This window comes from Raphanus sativus, chromosome 9 (genome assembly GCF_000801105.2).
Source record: "Raphanus sativus cultivar WK10039 chromosome 9, ASM80110v3, whole genome shotgun sequence".
Taxonomy (NCBI): domain Eukaryota; kingdom Viridiplantae; phylum Streptophyta; class Magnoliopsida; order Brassicales; family Brassicaceae; genus Raphanus; species Raphanus sativus.
The window spans coordinates 31,021,189-31,045,120 of NC_079519.1; the positions used below are offsets into that span (position 1 = coordinate 31,021,189).

Below are 23,932 nucleotides of genomic sequence, written 5' to 3' on the forward strand. Positions count from 1 at the left end.
TTTAATTTTAATTTTCCAGTACTGAATTATACAATAACACATCACAGTACTGAATTTGAATTATGCAAAAAATTTCAAAAAAATCACAGGCGCCTCAGGCTGGCTTATAATCATGTATATAATTAAATAATATTACTAATATTTATTTTATCTATTTCTAGGACATCTCAAAATGGAAAGGAAAACCCTTGACCAAAGTGGATCTCTCTCTCTCTCTCTCTCTCTCTCTCTCTCTCTCTCTCTCTCTCTCTCTCTCTCTCTCTCTCTCTCTCTCTCTCTCTCTCTCTCTCTCTCTCTCTCTCTCTCTCTCACACACACACACACACACACACAGTCTACTGAGTTTCATATTGTTTTGTTTAGTAGATTTGGACTCTGTACTATGGCAGACTAAAAATATAGTAGATACTAACAAACTATAGTAGATATGAAAAACTTTTTGTTCAAAAAAAAAATGAAAAACTTATACTATCCTTTGCAAATGAAAAAATTACACACGCATATGTTTTTTTCTTCTACACACTCGATTCATAATCATTCCATCATTGGCAACTTTATTATGGTGAAATATAACACAACTTGTTCTTGTAAGGACTCCCATATACATTTCCTTACTTTTTCTTTTGTAGTGGAATAACTAGATCATTCCCTCATTACAACTCTCATTTCGTTGTGTATATATATTTTATATCCAACTTGGACTAAATCGGAGTATTACTTTGTATTTTTGTCTTCGGTTGCATTTCTTTTATATATATACCATTATAGAAAAGTCTTAACATTTTCGACCTAGAACGTCTGTAAAAGAAACCCAAATTCACAAAACATATATTTTATGTTTTGTGCGGAAGTTGACATCATAACCAGGTTTATAAAAACCATTTGCATTTAACTTTTTCAAAAAGTAATCGCTGGAAATAGTTTTACATCTACTTTATGTTTTTCGTGAGATGTGAATATTATAAATCATTCACAAATAATCGCTGTTTTGGTTTGGAATTTATAGGGTATAGAATAACAACTTATACTAACAAAAACAAAATTTTAGTCTAACAATCACCGACTCTGAAAACCTGTGGTCCTGTAGATCTTTATTTTCTTGTAATCTTACATTTAAATTTATGATTTTTTTTAGAACTAAATTTATGATTTTTTTCAGTTTCAAAAAGAAAGAAATAGTTAAACATGCTCTTCTTCTTCTTTTTGTTTGTCGGCCGCTAAACATGTCCTTAAAGACTTTATCTAAAAAGGTCTTACGAAAGATAAAACATGGAAAATTTGTAACGGCCTGCTTATATATTATACACGGACATTTTGAAGAAAAGAAAAATGGATAAGATTATTTATATCAGGTTATATATCTCTTCAACATGTCAACAACGAATATTACTAAATAAAAACTAATCTATATCAAAAAAAAAATTAACGTAAAAATTATAATTCCCACGATCCGGATAAGATAAGGGTTTGCGTTTTATAACTTCACGTTTAGGTATAAAAGGCCCTTTTTCAAAAAAAAAAAAAATACACGTTTAGGTTAACATTTTGTTTGTTTTGTTATTTGTTCCCACTACCAAAGAAAAAGGAAATAGGAAGGTATTTTTTTTGGTCCATCACACAGGGAGCGTTAAAAGACATCTGGACTACCAAGACATCACCAAAGCTAAAAGTTTTTCTTTGGTCCATCACACAGGAGCGTTACTAATAGGAGAAAGTCTACAGAAGCGTGGGATTCTTACCAATGTCTCTTGCCCCCATTGCAAAGGAATTGAAACGACAATGCATCTCTTCTTCAACTGTCCCTTCGCGAAGCAAGTGTGGAGCCAAATCCCCTTTTTCAACCCAGTTCACCTAGCTGAGGATTTGGACTTCAAGACAGCACTGGTGAGGCTGAGATTAAGCATATGCCTCCCTCCAACTGGTCTCAAGAATCCCATCATCTCTTGGGTTTGTTGGTCACTATGGCTTGCAAGAAACAAACTTATCTTCGAGCAGTTTCATCAATCAGCTGCTGAAGTAGCCACAAGAAGCATAACCGCCGCAAGAGAATGGGATCAGGCTCAACCTCTCTCAAGGAAATCCAAGCAAGGCCTACCATTCGCAACTTCCCAGGAACGCCGAGCCAATACCCTATCGATCACCTCCACTCCAATCTTCTGCAAGACTGACGCAGCCTGGAACTCATCAACACGAAAGGCAGGAATCGCTTGCGTATTACACTGCCCCGACTCTCCATCTCCCGAATCGTTTTCCCTGCAGATCGACAACGTCGCATCCCCGCTCGTGGCAGAAGCCCTTGCTCTGCTCCAGGGTATCGAGAAGGCAATCAAATCGGAGATTACAAGCATAACTTTCCTCTCCGACTGCTCAACGCTCATCAGAGCAATCAACGGCAAGGCTCCGATGAAGGAGATCTACGGCGTTCTCACTGATATCGCCTTCCTCTCCTCCGCCTTTGCATGTATCTCTTTCAAGCACATCTCCCGTTCTCAGAACGAAGATGCTGACTCTCTAGCGAAATGGGCCCTTAAGGCCGACTCCTCTTCTGTTTCATCTTTTGATTTTTCTGTATTGGGCCGTTGGGCCTAGAACCTTTGCTTCTCCTTTAATTTAAAATCGCAGTTGTTCAAAAAAAAAGGAAGGTAATGGTAGTTCAAATATCAATTTGCTTACATGATTCAGTGGCCAAATAATTACAAAGTATATTCATTTCTTTTGGTTTATAAAAAATGATACGGCATTAGTCTAATTAACTTTCAACAGTTAGTATCAGATTTTAAAGTCAGAACAGTTGAAAATAGAAAATGAGCACTTTCTATCAATTCATTTTACTTCTCTTTTTCTTCAGTTGTTGTATATTTTATTTTGATTTAGCCATTGCCTTTTTCGATTTTATTTTTCGTCAACCAACTCAATGCAAACTTACTCAAAATATTAACGACATAAAATTACGTGACAAAGCTAGAAAAAGTTCCATATAGTATCAAATAAAGTTGATATACATGATGTGCCATCATTCGATGCGAATTAGTAATTATATAACTTATTGTTCGAGTGACAAACTTTAAGCTATTTGCAGTTTTACTTCCAAGAATATCAATGCTGGCATGGATATTTTTAAATCTCTTGTGTGATTACTGATTATCACAAGAAAAATCTTACGTGTAAGAGTTATACTTAGCTTGCGTTTATGGTTATCGTGGTAATCCCTTTTAATCTAGTCGATGAAGTAGTCACTAGCTACTAGAACTTTTATGGTTTGTACTTTATATTAGGTACAAAGGATCTGGCCATTCAAAAGGTTAGACAACTAACATAAACGTATACAGTTCATATGCTATTCTATTGTTATAACTTATAAAATACTCAAGCTTAACATTTTGTATCAAACTATGAATTTTAACTAACTACTAGATTTTGATTCGCGGTTTCATAGTACGAGATTAATTTTGATTAATTAAATTTATGAACTTTATATATACCTTATGTGGTTTTAATTTTGTATATAATTTTATGTTTAAGTTTGCGTACATTATTTATTTTAGTTTTATTATATTATTCATGAATAATAAGAATAATCTATTTAATTATTTTTATCACAGATAACTTTTAATTGGGCTAAATTTATATTATTTGAGTCCAATTTAAAGTGGATTAAGTAAATGGGCTCGTGAGTCCAATTTAAAGTGAGTACAAATAACTTGCTAGGCAATTAAAGTCTTGTCTAATGGCAGCTGACAAACTCTTCATCTCAAGAGGCCTATGTGGAGAAGAAACAGGTTCTGCCAAGAAAACGTCAAACCAGAGTTTGCCTGAACGGTATTTGCTTCCACACAATACATTTTGGATATTCTCATTACATAGCTATCTGATTAGTCCTTTGTCTTTTGACTGGAATTTTAACAGGAATGTTGAGAAGAAGTCACTTTCGGCAGAGGATCACAGAGAAAAGTTGAAACAGAGCGAGTTCGTTCAGCTGATTTTTAGCTCTATGATTCTTGAAGACGATTCATGAAGGAGAGGACATAACTTCTCAACGGTTATTAGATCATTCAACGATTGGGGAACAAAAATGTAATGGAGTTGTTGTTAAGCAAGAAGTTGATATAGGGAAGTGTTTGGGGATTACCAGAATAATGTTAGAGAGATTTGTATTGAAGAGTCAAAGAGAGACATGAATAATGAGTATTATTATTTATCTTATTCAACACATTGTTTCTCTAGTGAACACTCAATATGTTTGTAGACAGTAAGAAAACATCAGAAGAAGTGTAAGTATTTCATCCAGATTTGCATTTAGTTATTTGGACAAGGCCTGAGGGATCAAATACAGTAAAACTACTAATGATCCAACGAATATATACAAGAATTTAGATTCATATGAATGGTAGGGACCGCACGAACGCTGGCACCCCTCTGCCACAAATAATGACGCAGGCTCTCCCACTTGGGGAGACCTTAGGCTAAGCACCCTTCCTCTATGTGCAATGGAAGTCACTAGCCTAGGCCACTCATCTTTTTGATCAAGAGTTGACCCCGTCCAGGTAAGTGATTTGCTTGTATTCACCACTTTCTCTTCTTATAGTCTGCTTCACGAGTGCTATTTCTCTGTGTAAGCGATGTGGGACTGTTTATTACATCTCAAAAGCTTCAGATGGCAAGGATTCTTTCGTGTTATGCACATGGGCTTGAACCAGTTTAGTGTTTGAGCTTTACTAGTTACATTTCTGGATACTCAAATACAGATTTTCAGATTTGCTATGATGATTCTTGTCTTTGACCGGATTTACAAAAACTGACAACTAGTTTCTTTCAGAAGAAAGAGATAAAAGTTGAAACATTCCAGTAACTTCTACACGATTGCTAGTTCACTCAGTGGTCGGAAAGTTGTAACATTCAGAGTAACTTCTATTTATATATAGCAAAAGTGATTTTGAGAAGGGTTCAGGTTAAGCAGATTAATGCTAAGGGCCTTGTTATGAAGAGTCAAGCAAGGGAGACATGGTAATCAGTACTGTTAACATACGAACATATATTTACTCAATAGTTTGCAGACCGTATGTGGTAAAGAAACACAATATATTAGCACTAGCTCTGTGCTTAAGATTCAGTATCTCTTCCTTATGGTTTGGTGTTTGTATTGAAGTTCTACGTGGACATTATGAACATCATTAATTTAGTTTAGACAAAGATGTCTTCTTCGCCTTTTTATAATTTGAGACCAATGCTAAGAATAAAAAAAAATTGAACTTGGAGATTGTAGGGCTTTACCCCTAAGGGAGCCCTTCCAGAAATTCTCAAAGGCCAAAGACAAGCTAAGGCCTAAGAGGGGGTTTGGAAATAGTTTTCAACCAGCAATAGACGCGCCTCGGTTAGTACCTCATTAGCTGCGTCATTGCCCCAAGCGCAAAGATGAGTATCAACCTACGACCGCGTCTCTGTTTTATAGTCAGCAAAACCAACCTACTTTGATACACATTTCCGATGTGGGATAGTTAATTTAGCTTGACCTAACAAAATCAATGTATTTTTGTCATGCATACATCTCTGCAACTGTTTTCGCCCTAAATACAACAATGTTTTGTAGTTTATTTGAACAAGAAATACGCTATATAACAAGTAAAATGTTTTAACGGTTATGTAATAATTACAAAAAGGTTCAAAGACTCATAATGTATGGTGGGAGCCGCGCGAACGCAGGCTCCCTCTGCCACAAATAATGACGCAGGCTCTCCCACTTGGGGAGACCTTAGGCTAAGCGCCTCTCCTGAGTGCAATGGAGATCACTAGCCTAGGCCACTCATCTTCTTGATCATGAGTCGACCCCGTCCAGGTAAGTGATTTGAACGCTCTCTCTACTTCCCTTTTTATACTCTGCTCCGCTTATAATGCTGTTTACGTGTAAGCGATGTGGGATGGCTTGCAACATTTTACTACTGAAACAGGCTTGAGATGACAAAATTCGTTTCTGTTGTACATATGGGCCGAATGTTATAGGCCATTTAAGTGTGTGGCCTGCAAACCAAAAACAAATCTGTCTAGTTTTAAGTTCGAGTAAAAAGGTTGAAACTTGAAAGTGAAGTATTCAATGATGAAATCATCAGATAGAAAAAAAAGAGTGACATCACACACTTAGTCGATGAAACCACTAATGCTCTTGCTGCCTTTGTTAATATATTGAATTGATAATTCACCTAAAAGAGCAGACCCTACCCTGAACAACTCTGGGCTGGAAGCAAGATTAAAAAGCTTATTACATATAAAAAAAAGGGAAAACAAAGTTAGTTATGCTTGATCTCAGTATTACAAAAATATACAAATGCTAACCACAAACCAACTAATATACTGAAGATTTTGTTGAAAAAGGCTGAAATTCTAGATATTCTAAGCATGGCCAGAAGGACATGCTTCTTTTGCTTTTACACAGGGCGGTACTGTGAAAGGGGACAATGGATTAAACATCTAAATGCATTTTAAGGACACAGCAGATGTACATGTTTGCATTGAAACTTCCACTAAATCCTCCCACCAAACATTATGCAAAAGAAAAGAGTCACAACCATATATTCTAGGCCATACCAACTAGTTAGAACACTCAGACAGTATAGGGTTAGAGACCATATAAATGGAAGAGGGTCTAATGTCTCTTTTTTTTGGATTTGGAAGTGCTTCATCATCTGGTTAAGAACGTTTTTAGTTTTATATATCTGCTTTAAATTACCTCTGTTTGAGAAAATGGAGAAAGAAAACTACATAAATTTATCTATATTATGTATTATAATATATCTCCCATTTTGTTTTTTTCCTAGGAAAATTTTAAAACTAATAAATATTTTTCATTTGTTTTCTTGATATATTTTGTCTATGCAAAATAGTAATGTGCACATAATATATATAGATAATAATCAACCTTCATAAATCTTTTCACGAAAACCCTACCTTGTTTTGGAATGTTTAATCAAAATTTTGGGTACAGTAATGTTCAATCCAATCAACTTTAAAAGGCTGTTGTGGACTACATCTTAAAAATTGCGTGTTTTCTATTTTTTCCTAACCAGAGAAAGAACCCCAAACTTACAATCCAAAAATAAATAACATTTACAGATATACTACTACTTAGTTGCTATCACAACAATCAGCGTTGTGATTTGACAGTGTTATACCATAACATCTATTCACTGCCAAAATGTTAAGGTCGGGAGGGACATGAGACCTTGTTTGCTACTTTAAATGTTCCAATCCTAAAGAAAAAGTATACACCGAAGGACCCCTCTCAAAAACTCTCACAAATCAAAAGTATTTCTCAAGTACATCAAATCATACTTATGGAACCTCTTTTGTCGTGTTCTGTCGCCGGGATTAATTATTATCTATTAATTATGTTAATTGTGAAGCATAATTGTTAATTGTTATCATCCTTTTGTGGTCAGACAGTTTGTTATTATCTTTTTGTTTCATTGCAAATTTTGCCTATACACATACAATGTTGATTAATTGATCTCATATCATCTCAGTCCGATTTAAAACATATTAAGAAGGGTTGTTGGATTAATAACTTAAATTCAGTTCTTCTGTTTGGACTTTGTACTAGTATCATCCATGCATCATCACTTAGATTAAGTAGATATATAGTAAATAAGTTATTTGTTAAGAAAAACAACTGAAAATAATGTTTGGTCTGTGTTTCCTAGCTACTAATTAGGAAGCAAAGAAATGACTTAGTTCAACTGACACTTGAAATGTTTAAACAAAATTTTTCAATTAAGCTCCCTAAACAAAAGCTAGTAAACTGTCTGAACTCTAAACTATCAAAAACTAGGCACTTAAGGGTCTTAATGTTACCAAATTATGATGAACGGTCCCATTTAAGAGGCAACGATCCATTTATTAATAAAATCCCTTGAACTGGACCACCCAAACGAATATACACCACATCGTACCATACATACACATTAATACATGCATATGTATCTTTTAATATTCTAAGCAAATCTACACTTTTACAGATTGGTGTGTTCGGCAAAGGGTCAGGTTCACATCTAAAAGTCGATACTTATACATTATGAATATTAAAATTAGAGACACTGCCTTTTCCAAAAGATGAGATGATGGTAAAATATTAATGTAATAGAGCTAGTTCGTTTGACACATAATCTTTTCGGAGGCTAGAACTTATATTCAACATAAAGTTTAGTTCCAGATATCACTATTTCGACCAGCTAAAAATCTACAACAAAATTATTGTTCTAAGAATGAAGATCATGAATACAGTTTCAGTTTTGACGATTTTTTTAGCAAAAGAAAAATCAGACAGTTCCGAGCATAACCTTTATTAAACAAAACAAAAAATAAAGGCAAAACATATAAGCCCACTGGTCACAATAACGGAAACAAATAATTATTAGCCTAACGGGGAGGTTTAGGGGGATAGGTTCGGAGCGTATTGCGCCTCTTTCACCCCTTCCGCTAGCTATTATTACTAATTAATTTATTTATCTATATTCTATTAATTCTTCAACATGTCTAATTGATTAAAGGTTGTGTCCAACATAAAATATAATGCATATAACTAATTATCTAGATATATTATATAATTACCTTTATTAAAAAAATTGTAACTTCCACGTTGGTTTCCTAAATCTGTAACTTCCACCTATATGTTACGTAATATGCGGTTATTTTTTTCTTTTGGGATCCATCAGAATAAATTCAGTTCCAGTAATTATTATTATTCATAAAATAATTTTGTAATGCTTCTAAGATGTATGCATATTTTGTAAAGTCACCCTTTAATTCCAAAATATTAGTGGTTCACTACTTATTACAAACTGTAGACAACCTTACGTAGTTCAATAAATAAAAATTATATCATTTGGAAACAATAATATTGATACTTTACATTAATAAATATTATGTCCACTATAAAAATTAATGGAAATGAACTGTGGTTTAATTAAGATAATATAATACAATTTAGATTCTGATCAACATTTCAAAGAGTGAGTATATTTTTTGTTTTACATTTTCTAAAAATTCAATTTTTATATTGTATTTTTTTAATCATATTTGTGTTTTTCTTTGTAATCATATTTGTGTAGAATATTTTTCTTAACTGATTAGTAAAAAGTTTTAATAATTTTATAAAATAGATGGACTATTAATAGGTCATTTTTCTAATTTAATAATATAGTTTATAAATATATCAGTATTAAAAAGTAATTTTTAAAAATTTAGAAATTTTTTAAAATTTAAATTATTTATATTTCATTTCACATAAAATATAATTTAAACATTTTCTACAACAAATTAGAGTTACGCTATATAATTCAAATACAACTAGATTCTGATCCGCCCTTAAAATGGCGGGTATATTTTTTGTTTTATATTTTAAAAAAAAATTACATTTGTGTGTTTTAATCGTATCTGTGTTTTTTTGTATAATATTCTTCTAAATAGTTAATAGTTTTTAATCTATTTTATTAAATAGTTTGACCACACCTATATCAATAGGTCATGTTCATGTTTTAAGATCCGCGGTTATAAGTTTTGTTATGTTTGGTATAGGTCAATAGGTCATGTTCATATGTTCACCTATACCAATAGGAGATAAAAATACTTATGTTGGACATGACTTTTATCAATTAATAATTATCTAAATATCTAATTAAAACATTGAAATTAAATTTTAAATTTATAAAAAATAACAATTTAAATAAAATTGAATTATATCAATCACCTATAGGTTCAACATGCACCTCTGGTTTTAACGGTTTTTGTGGGTTTTATCAAAATTTTAGTTGATGAATATCTCTTGAAATCCAAACCGGATTACATATTGAATCACTAGATCTATAGATTTGAAAACATATCCGAATTTTCCTGTTTCAAAATAGACAAAATCTTTACGAGTTTACATAATTTTTGTAAAATTATTAATGAAATTTTACATCATAAAATATATGGTGCTTTCAAGTGTGGGTCAAAAATTGTTTATGTTATTAATATTTGAACACAAATATTCTAAGTTGTTGATATTGTAATATTTATTATTAATAAATTAAGAAGTTTAATTATATGATGAGATTTTGGTTTAAGTCTATTCAGAATTCAAATTTTTGTTTCAATTCATATTTTATGGGTTTTAGTTTGGGTTTGACTATCCGTTTAAATCATATAAAATTCTATAAACTAAAATATATAAATTTCAAATTAAAAATAAAAAAGAACAAATCACATATAAATTTTGTAATACATGAACAAGTATCTAAATTTAACATAAAATTACTTATGTTTAAATCTTTGGTTAAAAACCCAATAAATGTGACATATTGGATCCATCTATATATTTCATTTATTTAAAAGACTATTATATCAAATTAAATTAGTAACAAACACAAATATGATTATAAAATAAATCAAATACAAACAAATAATTTTTCAAAAAAAAGATTAAAACAAAAAATATACCCGCCCTTTGAAGGGCGGGTCAAAATCTAGTTTTGTTTAATTCATTAGAAAGTGTTAGCGAGAAAGTGAGGGAAAAAAATAATTTCAAAAAGACATATCTCATCTTCCATTGCGATCCTTTATATACAAACCGCAAAACTTCTCCCTGCTGAGAGATTCTCTAATCCTTAAAACTAAACAACAATTTCACGAAAATTCTCAGGAACCCTGCCAGATGGAGGAGACCAATGATTTTCCCTTCTCCATAGTATCCATCGTTGAAGATGTTCTTCAACATTATAGTACCCGATCAAACGATGCCGGATTTCTATTACCGCGGAAACTCGAAGAATCTTGTGAGTTTCTCTCTCCGAGATCTTATCCCCTTCGTGTTTTCATATAATGATTTTGAATTATTCCCACGTTGAAATCGCCTTTGTTAATAGATATCATGTAAACATATTTATCTTTTCATATTTGGCACGTAGCTCTAAGAAGATACGAAGCTGCTGCGTGGCTTAGAGAGACGCTCGGAGTTTCTAGCGGTAGAGACTTCCCCGCCGAACCTTCTGAAGAAGATTTTAGGCTTGGGTTGAGAAGCGGGATCGTTCTTTGTAATGTTCTTAACAAAGTTAATCCTGGCTCAGTCTCAAAGGTATCGACCCGAAACCACATCATGTAATATTAGTTTTGTGACGTCAAGTAAACGGTTTAATCTTTTGTTTGTTTCATGGTGTTAAATAGCTAAACAACTGTATTAAACAATTGCGGACAAACTTGCTCGGAGTTCTCCATAAGCTGTAATTTATGTTGATTATGTTCCATCGATTTTTGAATTCTGAACCGGTTTGTTTATCAACTAGTATAGTTTTGGCAGAAAATAAAGTATTAAACCTACATAGATAAGTTAAATGAAACATTGTATTGACTTTAAAAAAAAAAAAAACATTGTATTGACTTATATGTAGAGAATTAACATCTTTTTTTTTTCACAGGTTGTTGAAGCACCGGATGATGTTGCAGATGGAGCTGCACTCTCTGCTTTTCAGTACTTTGAAAACATCAGGAACTTTTTAGTTGCCGTTGAGGAAATGGGTTTGCCATCTTTTGAAGCTTCTGACATGGAGAAGGTATAAAAGACTTGAAAGAAGATATAGACTACTTGTAGCTTCTTCTTTTTAAAATCTTTGTTTTGTTTATTTTTCAGGGAGGAAAGTCTATTAGGATAGTGAACAGCATACTTGCACTTAAGTCTTATAGCGAGTGGAAACTGAAAGGTGGAACTGGTCCGTGGAGGTATGGATCCAACATGAAGAATAATTTTGGATCGAGGAAACCATTTCTGAGGAAAAGTTCAGAGCCGTTCATGTCAACAACTCATTCATCACCTGATCAGCCTGTGTGTTCTGATCTTGGGCAAGTAAGTGACAAAGTAGAAATGTTTTGTTGATATGGCATCGGTTGTGGTGGTTAATGATAAAAGTATTTCTGTTTTACTTTGCAGGGAGATTCTAGATCCATTAACGCGCTTGTTCGATCATTTATTTCAGACAAAAAGAATGAAGACATTCCAAGTGTAAGAATTCTGCTTTTATAGTTTATTATGGTTGTGTTTGCTGAATGAAACCTTATTGATTTTTTCTTAAAGCTTCTTAGGATATATAAAAATGATGGCTATGTATCTCCAACTGTAATAGTACCAGGAATTGTTAGCAAGACTAGTAGACACAATTTTCCAAATTCTTATTGAAAAATCTGATTTATTTATTTCTTTAATCTCCTCAGGTTATAGAGTCTGTGTTGAACAAAATTATGGAAGAAGTCCAGCAACGGTTATCAATCCAAAATGAAATGGTGAGGATAATCATGATGTCATTTTCTTCTGTCCGAGGTTCTGGTCTGGCTAGGAAGTATTAAGAAGCTTGCTTTCAAATTTTTTTCTTTTTCAGATGAAATCAAGTACAAAGCCTATTCCAGAAGATGATTCATCATGCGAGACAGTGGAACCGTCTCAGCAGTGTGGAGTAAGACAACATGACGAAGTAGAAGAAAACATAACATCACAAGTCGTAGAAGAAAAGATTCAAAGGATAAATACTGAACACTTGGAAGAACAAGAGATTCTTCTAAACCAACAAAAGCACATCCAGGTAGCTTCCATTGTGTTGCAAGCATATTGTGAAAATGTTTTTTTTTTTTTTTTTGCATCTCCTGTTAGAAGGAGTTTGAGCTTTGTTTAAATTCCTGCAGGAGTTAAAGCAAGTTCTAAACACTACCAAAGCTGGAATGCAGTTACTGCAGAAGAAGTATCAAGAAGACTTCTTTCACCTAGGTTTCAACTCAGACCATATTCTTGCTATGTGCTTCTTCAGGCTTTAATGTTCAATTAGTGAATATATACTGTGTTTGTTACACAGGCGATCATGTAAATGGTTTAGCTCATGCGGCTACGGGATACAAAAGAGTTCTTGAAGAAAACCGCAAATTGTACAACCTAGTGCAGGACCTAAAAGGTATCTTCACTGTAAAAAAAAATCACTTGTGGCATACTTAGAGACACTCACACTTGTGTAATTATTAGGAAACATACGGGTGTACTGTCGGGTTAGGCCGTTCTTGCCCGGGGAACCAACTGCTTTGAGTACCGTGGAACACATAGAAGAAGGGACAATCACAATCAGAGTGCCATCAAAGTATGGGAAAGAAGGACACAAACCATTCATGTTCAACAAAGTCTTTGGTCCTTCTGCAACACAAGGTTATTTAAGTCCATATAATGTTTCTTTGAGTCTGTTTTTCTCTGATTAACATTACTGAATGAATAATTTGTTCTTCAGAGGAAGTGTTTTCAGACATGCAGCCTCTGGTACGGTCAGTTCTTGATGGCTACAATGTCTGCATCTTTGCTTATGGCCAAACCGGGTCCGGGAAAACTTTTACCATGGTAAAAACACTGATACAATACTTGCCGTGTGAATCAAGTTTTTAAATTACTAATTTGCCTAATACTCTAGACAGGTCCTAAGGAACTGACTGAAGAAAGCCTAGGTGTGAACTACAGGGCACTGGCTGATCTGTTTCTTCTATCAGATCAAAGAAAAGACACAACCAGCTACGAAATCTCGGTTCAGATGCTAGAAATTTACAACGAGCAAGTCAGAGATCTACTTGCCACTGATGGCCAACCTAAAAGATATCCTTTGGACTAATAATTTTTCTCACTGTCTCCTCATCTTTCAAGAACTATAACTTTTATTTTGTTTGATCCTTAACTCCTGACCACGTTGGAGATCAGAAACAATTCTCAAAATGGAATTAACGTTCCGGAAGCAAGTCTAATGCCTGTCTCAACGACGGATGACGTTATACAGCTGATGGATCTAGGACAAATGAACCGTGCGGTGAGCTCAACAGCCATGAATGACAGAAGTAGTCGATCTCACAGCTGTGTCACCGTTCATGTTCAAGGCAGAGACCTCACGTCTGGAACTATCCTCCATGGCTCCATGCATCTGGTTGATCTCGCAGGAAGCGAGAGAGTTGACAAGTCCGAGGTGACTGGAGACAGACTGAAGGAGGCTCAACACATCAACAAGTCCCTCTCGGCTCTTGGGGATGTGATCTCTTCGCTTTCTCAGAAGACTTCTCATGTGCCTTACAGGAATAGTAAACTCACACAGCTGCTCCAGGACTCCCTCGGTAAAATACTCAAAAAAAACCTCATCACTCGTTGCGTTTGTGTATATACAAAACGTTTTTTTTAACAACTTCTGTTTGTATTGTTGTCAGGTGGATCAGCCAAGACGCTTATGTTTGTCCACATTAGTCCAGAAGCTGATACACTTGGAGAAGCTATCAGCACTCTGAAGTTCGCTGAACGAGTGGGGAGTGTTGAGCTAGGCGCTGCTCGTGTGAACAAAGATAACTCAGAAGTCAAGGAGCTTAGAGAACAGGTTCCTAAACCATACTCTATGACCATACTTTTTGGTTGTGTCCCCTATCACTAATCTGATAATGTTCTGTGGGGGATTTCAGATTGTTAATCTCAAAATGGCTCTAGAAAGAAAAGGAAATGGTAATGATGCACAACCAACCCCTGAGAGAATATCAAGAAGAAGATCACTTGAAACACCTTCCTTGCGACCCAAGCTTCCTGCCAAGGGAAATGCACTAAGCAACCTTAGGCCTCAGATTATGGATCTAAGAGCATCATTATCCCTAAATTGCTTAGGTTGAGGTGCTTAGAAAAAAATACAATGTGATGCTTTTTTTTCCTCTTGTACAGTGTAAGCAACATCACTTTTAGTGCTTAATTAAGCACTTATGCTTCTTCTTCATCTTCTCTTTCCTCTTTTTTATTAATAAAAAATGGCTAAGCAATCCCTAAATATCTTGGGATAATCATGCTCTTATAAGTGGACCAGAGGTATGTGTGTATATATGCTTTTCTTTCTTCGAGGAGCAACGAAAGTTGGTAAACTAAAACTCATGTGTATATACATGTAACAATATGCAGGGGTTTAGTGATACTGCATCTTCAAGAAGACACACCTTAGATCTCCATGAGTTAATGAGGCGGAGGCAATCACTAAACTCAACTGAAGAGGATAGAGACTTTAAGTCAGGGGTGTGGATAGATAAGCAATCACTGTATGTTGCTCACTCACCTTCCATTTTACATGTATTTATCTGCATCCTCTTATCACTGATCTCTACGTACCATTTTTTTTTCAAATGACAGAAACGGTGGGAGACAAGACTTTGAAGTGCAGAGTATTACAGATAACGAATCTGATGAAGGCGTAGCAAGTGATTGCTCGGATTCTGATTTGTTGTGGCGATTGAACGTTCAAGTGAATGTGCCTGGAGTTTCTAATAAACAAAGTTCATCAAACTCCAAACCGAAGAAAGTTCAGACAAGAACTACTAAACTCTCAGAAACCAGGTAATAATAATTTCCTATAAAGTTTGATTCTAAGTATTTTGCAATAGTCTTTATTGGTTTGGTCATGAACATTTGTGTTTTCTCGTGGCAGAAGTTTGATTCCATCTCTGATCCCAGCGCCAAGTAAGAGAACTCCTAACACCGTTGGTTCTCAGCCACAGCAGCGACTAACCAAAGATGGAAAACGCAGATTAAGTTTAGGCAAGTGAACATGTTCTTTTTTTGGTAACGAGTTAAATCAAGGAGACAACAAACAAAAGATAGTTTTTTTTTTTTAATTTTGTGAATCTCAAGTATACTGCTTTGTGTGTACAATATTATACAAATTTACTGGAAAGAGAGGAAAAATCGAAAATCCTTAACTCCATTTATGACTTCTTGGATGTTTTGAACATAACTACATACATACAGAAGTACGATGTCCAGAATAAACCGGCTCAATTTGATTTGGCTTTTATATTCCAAAGAAAACCGGGAAACGAATCTGAACCAAGAGCATTTTGCATTTGTTTTTCGAAATAAAAGCGAAAAAAAAACACGATTTAGCACTAACCGGTAACCACCACTAGGAGACGTGGTGTAGTCAACCCACGTTTTTGTAAAATCCCTCAGATTCCTAATACAAATACACAGCTCTTTCCACAACACCACCACTAACTCTCTTTCTCTTTAATCATTGGTTGAATCAATGACGATATTAGTATCCACCTCAAACTCTCCTAAACCTCAAATCATGACTGAGATGAGGAAGGATTTGCCAAGGCTCGTCCCTGTATCCACGTCCACGTTGTGCAAGTTTAGGGTTTCATTGTGTCAAGTGATCAAACAACCCAAGGCACCAGAGAAAACCAAAAGGAAGAACCAGAAGAAAATATACAAGAAGAAGATGAAAGAAGAGAAAGGAAAGAGAGGTTTCATCAGACCCAGGTTGGTTTTTCCTGTTAAGAAGATGACTTCTATAATTTCTGCTGCCTTCAGACGCAAGAAACCACTTAAAGGTGAAAACAGAGAACAGAGAGATGATTCTGAAAAAGAGACTACTGAAGCTGCTGAGACCATGGCTGTTGTTAAGACAAAACCTAAGCATAATTCACTTCAGAAGAAGAGTTTTTGTGGCAGGGCAAGAACTCGACTGAAGATACTCATCTTAGGGCAACGATTGAAGACGAGAAGAAAAAGAACGAGAAGACGAAGAAGCATAAGCGAGGGCAATGGAGAAGAGGAGCTGTGCAAGAAGAGAATACTAATGGGTGAAAGATGCAAACCGATAAACAGGTCAGGTGTTTTGAAGTATGATGGTGATGGGATTCTTGTCCCCGAGCCATGACCATTGTTAGTAGTCATAGTATGTTGCTTACTCACTGTTGAGGTTTGCGGATATAGTTTTTCTTTTCCTTTTTTTTTGTTTTGGCATCATTTTTCTTTTCCTTTTTTATTAGATATAGTTGTACAAATTTTATTTCGTACCAGTTTCAGTATCTTAACTATCTTGAAACTAAGGCTACATTTGAAGATCTATTAACACTGCCTAAACCTTTTATAGATAATCCACAACAACACTAATTAACTAAGACCATTTCCAATATATTTTACTAGTTTTTCCTCTATAATAGAGATGTTGTTTGCTCCTATGTATTTTTATATAATAGCATTGCTCAAAATATAAAGTAAAAATAGATTGCTATTTTCCCCTATAAATAGAGAAAATAGGAATCTCTGTTTTTTAAAAGAAAGAAATATCAAAGGGTTGGTGTGAATTTACCTATAATAATAGTATAAAGGCAAAAATTGTAATGGGTTGAAAATTCTCTAGCCTGAAGGAATAATATGGAGAATTTGAGATTATTATGAGTAAAGCCATTGTAGTTTTTTTTTAAGCCATTGTAGTTTGTTCATCTTTGTAACTGTTCTGGAGTTTGGTTGCTTGTAGAGGATGGTGACGTGTTGTTGATGTTGTTAGGACTAAGTCTTTTATTCAAAAGGTGGAAAATCTCTGGCTTTTGATTCCCTTGTTGGTTTTAGACGCCACTGATTTCCCAAATTACAATGCCTTTGGGAATTTCGTAAATAGGTTTCTAGATTTCTCTATGGGTTCATCCTTGCACAAGCTCAAGTTAAGTATTCTTAGGGATGAAAATGATCAGTCTTGTACGGTGGATAGACTCTTTGGTTAAGCATAAACTCATCAAGCATCTTGATGTTGAGTGTCATGTGAAGCATTAGTGTTTCTAGAGAAGATTCCCTTAAGCCTTATATATGTGACGATCTAGCACTTGCTGAATCATATTTTGTTGACCGCTGCAAAATGAATTTTTAGGTATATGTTTATAATCAGATTGAGACTATAGTCCCAATTCTTCAATCTAACTTTTTTTTTTGTTTTTTTGAACTTATATGATGTTTATATGGTTGCTTGAGCATACACTAAAATAACCGACCATTTGCTGACACATTGAAGCCCTTTGACCAAGGTAATTACCAAATCTTGTCGGTAACCAACAACAATCAGGTGGTTTCAGATTATATTATTGTCGTTGTTTCCCTCAATTTTTCTTGGTCTTTTTACCTAATTGCCAGAAGATATTTTGCTTCTTCCTCGTTTCTTTTCTATCTCTATACTGTTTATAAACTGTAAGCTCTCGTCACTTTCTGCTTCAACATATATACATCTAAGTTTGTCCAGCAGACAGATTCACGGATCTCAGATTCAAGCCAGGTAAGTTTCTTTTCGTCTCGCTCCGGATAATTAACTGAAAATAAACTGCGTTTCACTAAGGTTTTAATATTTATCGGCTTCTTATGCCCAAGTTAATAGTCTCTTTTGTTACCCAAAAAAAATATTGTGCAACCGAGTTTTCAACCGCAAGGGTGTAGTCGGGTGGCTGAGGCCGCTCGTAAAAACCGTTAAGGGTCGCGGATTCGAATGATTCCCAACTCAGATTATCCATCTTTGTAGCCAGACGATAAAGGTATCTAATTCTCCTTACGAGCAACCGGATCTAACTGGCACCGGTGATCAGACTACCAGAAATTAGTTGGTTGGATCATGGCTCGCCATAAATCCCCGGTAACAACAAAAACACTCGAGTTTTCCATTTTCACATGGGAACATCATATGCTAAAGACATCTCCATCCCCACTCCATAATTTACTTTATTTATAGAGTAAATGGAGTGGAAAATTAAGTAGTGAATAAAAAATATTTATAACAAACACGAAATATTTATAACAAATATTTTTTCATATTTATAAAAAATATGTATATATTTTTGAAATATTTTTAATTTAAATGATATTTCGAAATTTGAAATGCCATAATTGAATATATTTATTTTAATGATGATTTATGAGTTATTACCATATTTTTAAAAAGTCCAAAAATATAAATCGAAAATAAATGTAATATATGAGTTATTACCATATTTTTAAAAGTTTACCAAAAATATAAATTAACATTAAGTATAATTGTCCATGTTATATTAATCTATAAGACATGTCATCAATTTTATTAGTCATGTGATATTATTTTTGTGAGAATGATTGTAGAGAAGACATGTGGCAAAAATTGTCCATGTCATATTAATCTATAAGACATGTCATCAATTTTAGTAGCCATGTCATATTATTTTTGTGAGAATGATTGTAGAGAAGACATGTGGCAAAATCACTTCTCAAATATAGTCTAGGGGATAGAATAAATTATGGAGTAGGGACGGAGATGACTTTAGCAAACATTAGGGTAAGTAAAAATGGGGTAGCTAAAAGTTATTGCTGCGATGCAAACACACGAAAATCCACCGCCCACATGTTGTGATTGCTTGTCGACACGTGTTGACAACAGAATGTAAGATTTTATCTAAAGCTACGGTTCACGTGTAGCCGTGACCTAACTCATCATGTGGTTCTTGATTAAGTTCGGTTGCCGAAATTATTCCCCTATAAAAAGGAAGTGATCGTCTGATCGATCACCCTAGACGTCTTCCGGTGTAGTGGTGAGCCTATGTTTCTCACGTCACGTGTTCATGCATATAGCTCATATATTTCATTACCACGTAGGATCTCACATCAGATCTAATGTCAAAACGTTTTTTTTTTTTTGACTAAAATGTCAAAACGTTTTAGTTAGGCAAAATCGGAAAGATTTGAGATCTTTTGGTCTATTTTTAGTATGTTTCTGTTTTCAAATACACTAAGATAACTATAGAAAGGTATTATATTCAAAAAATTTAACTACATCATTCAAGACATTCAGGACCAACTCTGAAATCTGAGGGCTATAAATAACAACTTTTTTTTTTGAAAAAGGCTTAGGGCTATAAATAACTTAAAAGTAAATTGATAAACTTTTACAATTTGGTCATCTATATTAACTGGAGACATTCTAGAAATTCAATGTTGATGTTTCACTTCAATATAGTCGGAACCTACTTTCTATGGTTTAAATTTCAAATGTCCATGATGCTTTATTTACCATGAAAAAAAAAAAACTTAATTCATTTCTCAAGTCCAAAACTATTTGATTTCTTTTTAAATGATTTTGTGTGCATGATTGTTGCCGACATATTGGGGTTTCATCCAACGAACCAATACAGTGTTTGTTGCCTTCTTATGTCCCATCACACGAAAGACTACGCGTCACGATTCACACACAGTCCCCATAAAATGGGTCCCCGCTAACTGTTCCCTTCCCTCGAGGAATGTGAAACCCGAAGGTTCGTGACTTCGTGTCCAGATTCATCACGGTGTCTGATTATCGCGACCTTACACGCTACGGTTATCGATCCGGTTCAGTCGCTGTAAAATACTAAAAATTTTATGACCGGAATATAATAGCCATGTATGCAAACGATTCGAACCAGAAAATCATCCATTTATCATGAACTGTCTATAGTATAAAATAAATACATTATATAACAACAACTAACACTGTTCGAGATATTTATGTCTGCTAATTTTTTTTTCGTGAGGGTTATTCGGGTGCGATTACTTATTTATATTGCTTTTTGTTTGAGGTAGTACACGATCCTCTATCGGTCTATATCTATTAATTATATATGCAGGCACCTTTATCACAATTCACATGGACCATGGACAGAACATATGGACCTATTCACATGTTAAAATAATTATATAATTATTTATAATATGTAACATAAAAACTGTGACTGTTATCTATACTTTAGAAGTCTTATGTAAAACGTGTGTATGTCTACGACCTACGTAGTTAATATGTGTGTTTTGCATGCCCGTATGCGTTTAATACCCATTATTTATCAATTACAGTTCTAAGCCCGCATGATTGTGGTAGTAAGTAAGATATGAAAATGTGCTAAAAACAATTTTCCTGGTGTTCGAATTTCAATTGAAACAAAAATCGTAGTCACATGCAAAGTTGGTTTGGATTTTGGTTAAATAGTTTACACGAAGTTTGGTAACGTGCGAGTTGTATCCCTGACATTTATCTGAAATAATTTCAAATCCAAATCAAACGGTATGATAATAATCATAATATATATAATATAGTACTAAATCATTTTCAGCGGAATTAATTGAATCAGCCAACAGAGTATATAAAAAATTGGAATTCTAACTAGTAAATTTCACATGCAATGTGCATATTAAGTTAATATTATTTATTGCCACTAAACAGTGCCGTCCCAAACATTTTTGTGGTTTAAAGCAAATCTATATAAATGTGGCCTTATATTTAAATATTTTTTATTTATAGTTTTAGTTAATTGTATGTGTTAATGTTGATTCACTAGTATTTGTTAAATTTTTGCTTGTAATATTAGTAGTTTAATTTAGATATGTTAACAGATATGAATCATTTATTTTTAGCTTAAAAAGATGCTGACTTATTTAAAATGTGTTGATGTTTATTATTTTAATCTAATAATATACTAGCGTATTTTTTGAAAATTTAAACCATATACAGTATGCAGAAAATGATTAGTGAAACTAAAATAAATACAAAGAATGAATGGAAAAAAAAGAATAAAAATAACTATAAATGAAGAAAAAATAGTTTAAAGTATAAACAAAACAAAAATATGATCAAAATAACAAGTGGCAGGATTTATGTTTTGTTTATGGCAAATCTCAAACTCATCTGGCTAGAAATATGTTTTCAATTTTAGAAGCTAAGTCACTAGACCAAAATATAGTTTGGATATGTAGCCTCATTTTTCGGTTAATATTTGGTAGCCTAAAGCTTATGCTTTATCAGCTTCAAGGATAAACTGTATAAAGAATTTACGAACTGTATAAAGAATTTACGCCTTTGGGTAGAGATGAATAGGATTCAAATAAATAAATAAATAAAAAGACTTGTCTATAGTGTGTAGAAAAACAAAACTAAAAACATAGGGACTTTTTAATTTACATGGAATTATATATAAGCGTCTGTTGATAACTAACTAGTCATCAGCATTTTAGTCAAGGGGCAAGGCAAATACTAATCAGAGCACTGCCTTTTATAAAAGTTAGAGCGCACTATTGTCAAGTCATTTCTGTCAATTTCATGTTTTTTCTTCCCATCTTGGTTGGCCGGTAGTCAAAATTCGTAGCCAAATAATTCCTAAAGCATAATTTACAAAACCAGTTAACATCAACTGACATCGGTACATATAAAAATTTATCATAAATCCTAGATCGTATCCAGAGCCGCGCCTGATTAGAAGCTGGTCAAACATATGTTTGGGAACCAAAATTCAGATAAATAGTTTTATAGACTAAAAGATGAAAAAAAGATGAAGGGGAAGAAGATGAATAAAAGTATAATCAGGCCTGAGTATAATTCAGTATAAAAGATTCAGATAAGTAGTTTTAGAGACTAAATTTATTGTAAGAAATGCCTACAACACAGTTGGTATCGGTCCGTTTTAAGGTCTAACTGGTTCAAAAGCAATGTTGCGATTGTGGATGCGGGAGTTTGTAAATACGGATAGTTGCGGTTTTAACCGTTATTAAACGTTTTATCTAATTGACACAACGTTGAAAATTATTGCGTTTGTGGAATATTTGTGACTGATTGATTATAAGATATTACAACGGTTTAATAATTAATTATCAGTTTAACATATTATAACATTATAAAAATATAAAAACATACTATTGTAATAAAATATAATAATGATCAATATAACATGATTAAAAAAGATATTGTGTTTATTTATTTACCTTTTCATTAGTTGAAAATTATAATTTTAATAAAATTTGTTTTGAATATTTATATTTAAAACTTTTAAAATAATATTTTATTTCCTTTTATATATGTGTATATCTTTATATATGTATGTATATTAATTTTTAAAAATTTCAAACGCAGCTTTTGTGGTTCGCACCGGTTGTTGGCGTTTCGAAACAATCATAGAAAATGCTACAAATCGCTTCAAACCACTTCGAACCTTTTAAAATCAAAAGCTGGTTCCAGCTAGCGTTTGCGGTTGCGGGCGGTTGCGGGAGGATAATTTTTTTTATTTAAAAACAAAATAAATAAAAATAATACTAAAAATATCCAATAAAAATTTAAAATTTAAATAATAGAAATTGTAAAATATATACATATTATATTTTAATTTATATTATAAAAATTTCAAACCAAAATATTTTCTATAAATTTTTAAAATTTAATAATATGATTTTATAAATATAAATTTATATTTATTATATTTTTAATATTTTTATAATTATATAAAATGTAAATATTGTTAATTTATTATTTAACAGATGTTGCGTTTGGTAGTTTACCAGTCATAAGAGTCCCGCAAATGCAACAATTACTAACCGATGTGCCAGTCGTACAAATCTCTAAAAAACGCTTGAAACCGCAATCACCCGCACCCGTAAACTTCCGCAACCGCAAACGCAATCGCTGCGGTTAAACCAGTCAGGCCCTTAGTTTAATGTTTTTATAAAAATAATATGATACTGTTTTAGTTTAATTTAATGTTTATATATTTTTATTTATAATATTTGCATTTTAAATTTTTAATTTTAAATTTGTTTTTTTTTGAAAATAATTTTATATTTATTTATTCATCCGTAACCGTCCGCAACCGTAAACACTAGCTGGAACCAGCTTTTGATTTTAAGAGGTTCGAAGCGGTTTGAAGCGATTTGTAGCGATTTACATGATTGTTTCGAAACAATGTCAACCGCTATCAACCGCAAAAGCTGCATTTGTGGGTGGTAGCGTGGAAACCAGTCAGCCTCTTAGTATTCTAGGATCCCGGATTCAAATGCAGATAAAGAATTTTGAATATTTTTTCCAAGAAAATAGTTTTTTTAACTATGCTATTACAATTATTAGGAAGATTATATAGATAATTCGACAACCGACGATAGTACATGTCTTATGAAAATCTACGCCTAACTGCATCATCTGAGCCGTCTTATGAAGATCCACGCCTGACAAGATTTACTTGCACCATGTTGAAGATCTCTTGTAATCATTCATTTCATAACTGCATAATTGTGTGTAATCCTTCATTCTATAATCTGCATAGTTTTTTTTTTTTTTTTTTTTAATAATCTGCA

At 33.4% G+C, this 23,932-nt stretch overlaps 3 protein-coding genes, 1 long non-coding RNA gene and 3 other non-coding genes across 7 annotated transcripts; 4 read left to right on the plus strand and 3 right to left on the minus strand.

The window, feature by feature from the left end:
* The first annotated feature begins 1,779 nt into the window (after positions 1-1,779).
* LOC108825209 (uncharacterized) lies at positions 1,780-2,589 on the plus strand. Its single transcript, XM_018598533.1, has one exon. The coding sequence runs from the start codon at positions 1,780-1,782 to the stop codon at positions 2,587-2,589; it is 810 nt and encodes a 269-aa protein (XP_018454035.1).
* A 1,147-nt stretch (positions 2,590-3,736) lies between these two features.
* On the plus strand, positions 3,737-4,203 carry LOC130499877 (uncharacterized). Its single transcript, XR_008938731.1, has 2 exons — positions 3,737-3,819; positions 3,907-4,203. It is a non-coding gene; the product is annotated as an uncharacterized LOC130499877 (long non-coding RNA).
* Positions 4,204-4,388: 185 nt separating this feature from the next.
* On the minus strand, positions 4,389-4,552 carry LOC130500467 (U1 spliceosomal RNA). Its single transcript, XR_008939092.1, has one exon. It is a non-coding gene; the product is annotated as a U1 spliceosomal RNA (small nuclear RNA).
* A 711-nt stretch (positions 4,553-5,263) lies between these two features.
* On the minus strand, positions 5,264-5,414 carry LOC130500586 (U4 spliceosomal RNA). Its single transcript, XR_008939205.1, has one exon. It is a non-coding gene; the product is annotated as a U4 spliceosomal RNA (small nuclear RNA).
* A 265-nt stretch (positions 5,415-5,679) lies between these two features.
* LOC130500456 (U1 spliceosomal RNA) lies at positions 5,680-5,841 on the minus strand. The gene has a single exon (XR_008939081.1). It is a non-coding gene; the product is annotated as a U1 spliceosomal RNA (small nuclear RNA).
* Positions 5,842-10,658: 4,817 nt separating this feature from the next.
* Positions 10,659-15,600, plus strand: LOC108825208 (kinesin-like protein KIN-14G). The gene is made up of 19 exons (XM_018598532.2): positions 10,659-10,802; positions 10,935-11,101; positions 11,442-11,576; positions 11,654-11,866; positions 11,951-12,022; positions 12,232-12,300; positions 12,396-12,596; positions 12,697-12,778; positions 12,864-12,959; positions 13,028-13,204; positions 13,284-13,390; positions 13,461-13,639; positions 13,730-14,145; positions 14,236-14,399; positions 14,482-14,647; positions 14,859-14,872; positions 14,963-15,096; positions 15,188-15,391; positions 15,483-15,600. The coding sequence occupies exons 1-19, from the start codon at positions 10,682-10,684 to the stop codon at positions 15,598-15,600; spliced, it is 2,835 nt and encodes a 944-aa protein (XP_018454034.1). The 5' UTR covers positions 10,659-10,681.
* Positions 15,601-16,079: 479 nt separating this feature from the next.
* LOC108825207 (uncharacterized) lies at positions 16,080-16,718 on the plus strand. The gene has a single exon (XM_018598531.1). It carries the CDS (start codon positions 16,080-16,082, stop codon positions 16,716-16,718), a length of 639 nt encoding a protein of 212 aa, XP_018454033.1.
* Positions 16,719-23,932: the final 7,214 nt, after the last annotated feature.

Coding starts and splice junctions, on each gene's coding strand:
- LOC108825208 (XM_018598532.2), top strand. CDS start 10,682: ATGGAGGAGACCAATGATTTTCCCTTCTCCATAGTATCCATCGTTGAA. Junction 11,867..11,950: donor TGTGTTCTGATCTTGGGCAA/GTAAGTGACAAA, acceptor TTTACTTTGCAG/GGAGATTCTAGATCCATTAA. Junction 12,779..12,863: donor AGAAGACTTCTTTCACCTAG/GTTTCAACTCAG, acceptor TTTGTTACACAG/GCGATCATGTAAATGGTTTA.
- LOC108825209 (XM_018598533.1), top strand. CDS start 1,780: ATGCATCTCTTCTTCAACTGTCCCTTCGCGAAGCAAGTGTGGAGCCAA.
- LOC108825207 (XM_018598531.1), top strand. CDS start 16,080: ATGACGATATTAGTATCCACCTCAAACTCTCCTAAACCTCAAATCATG.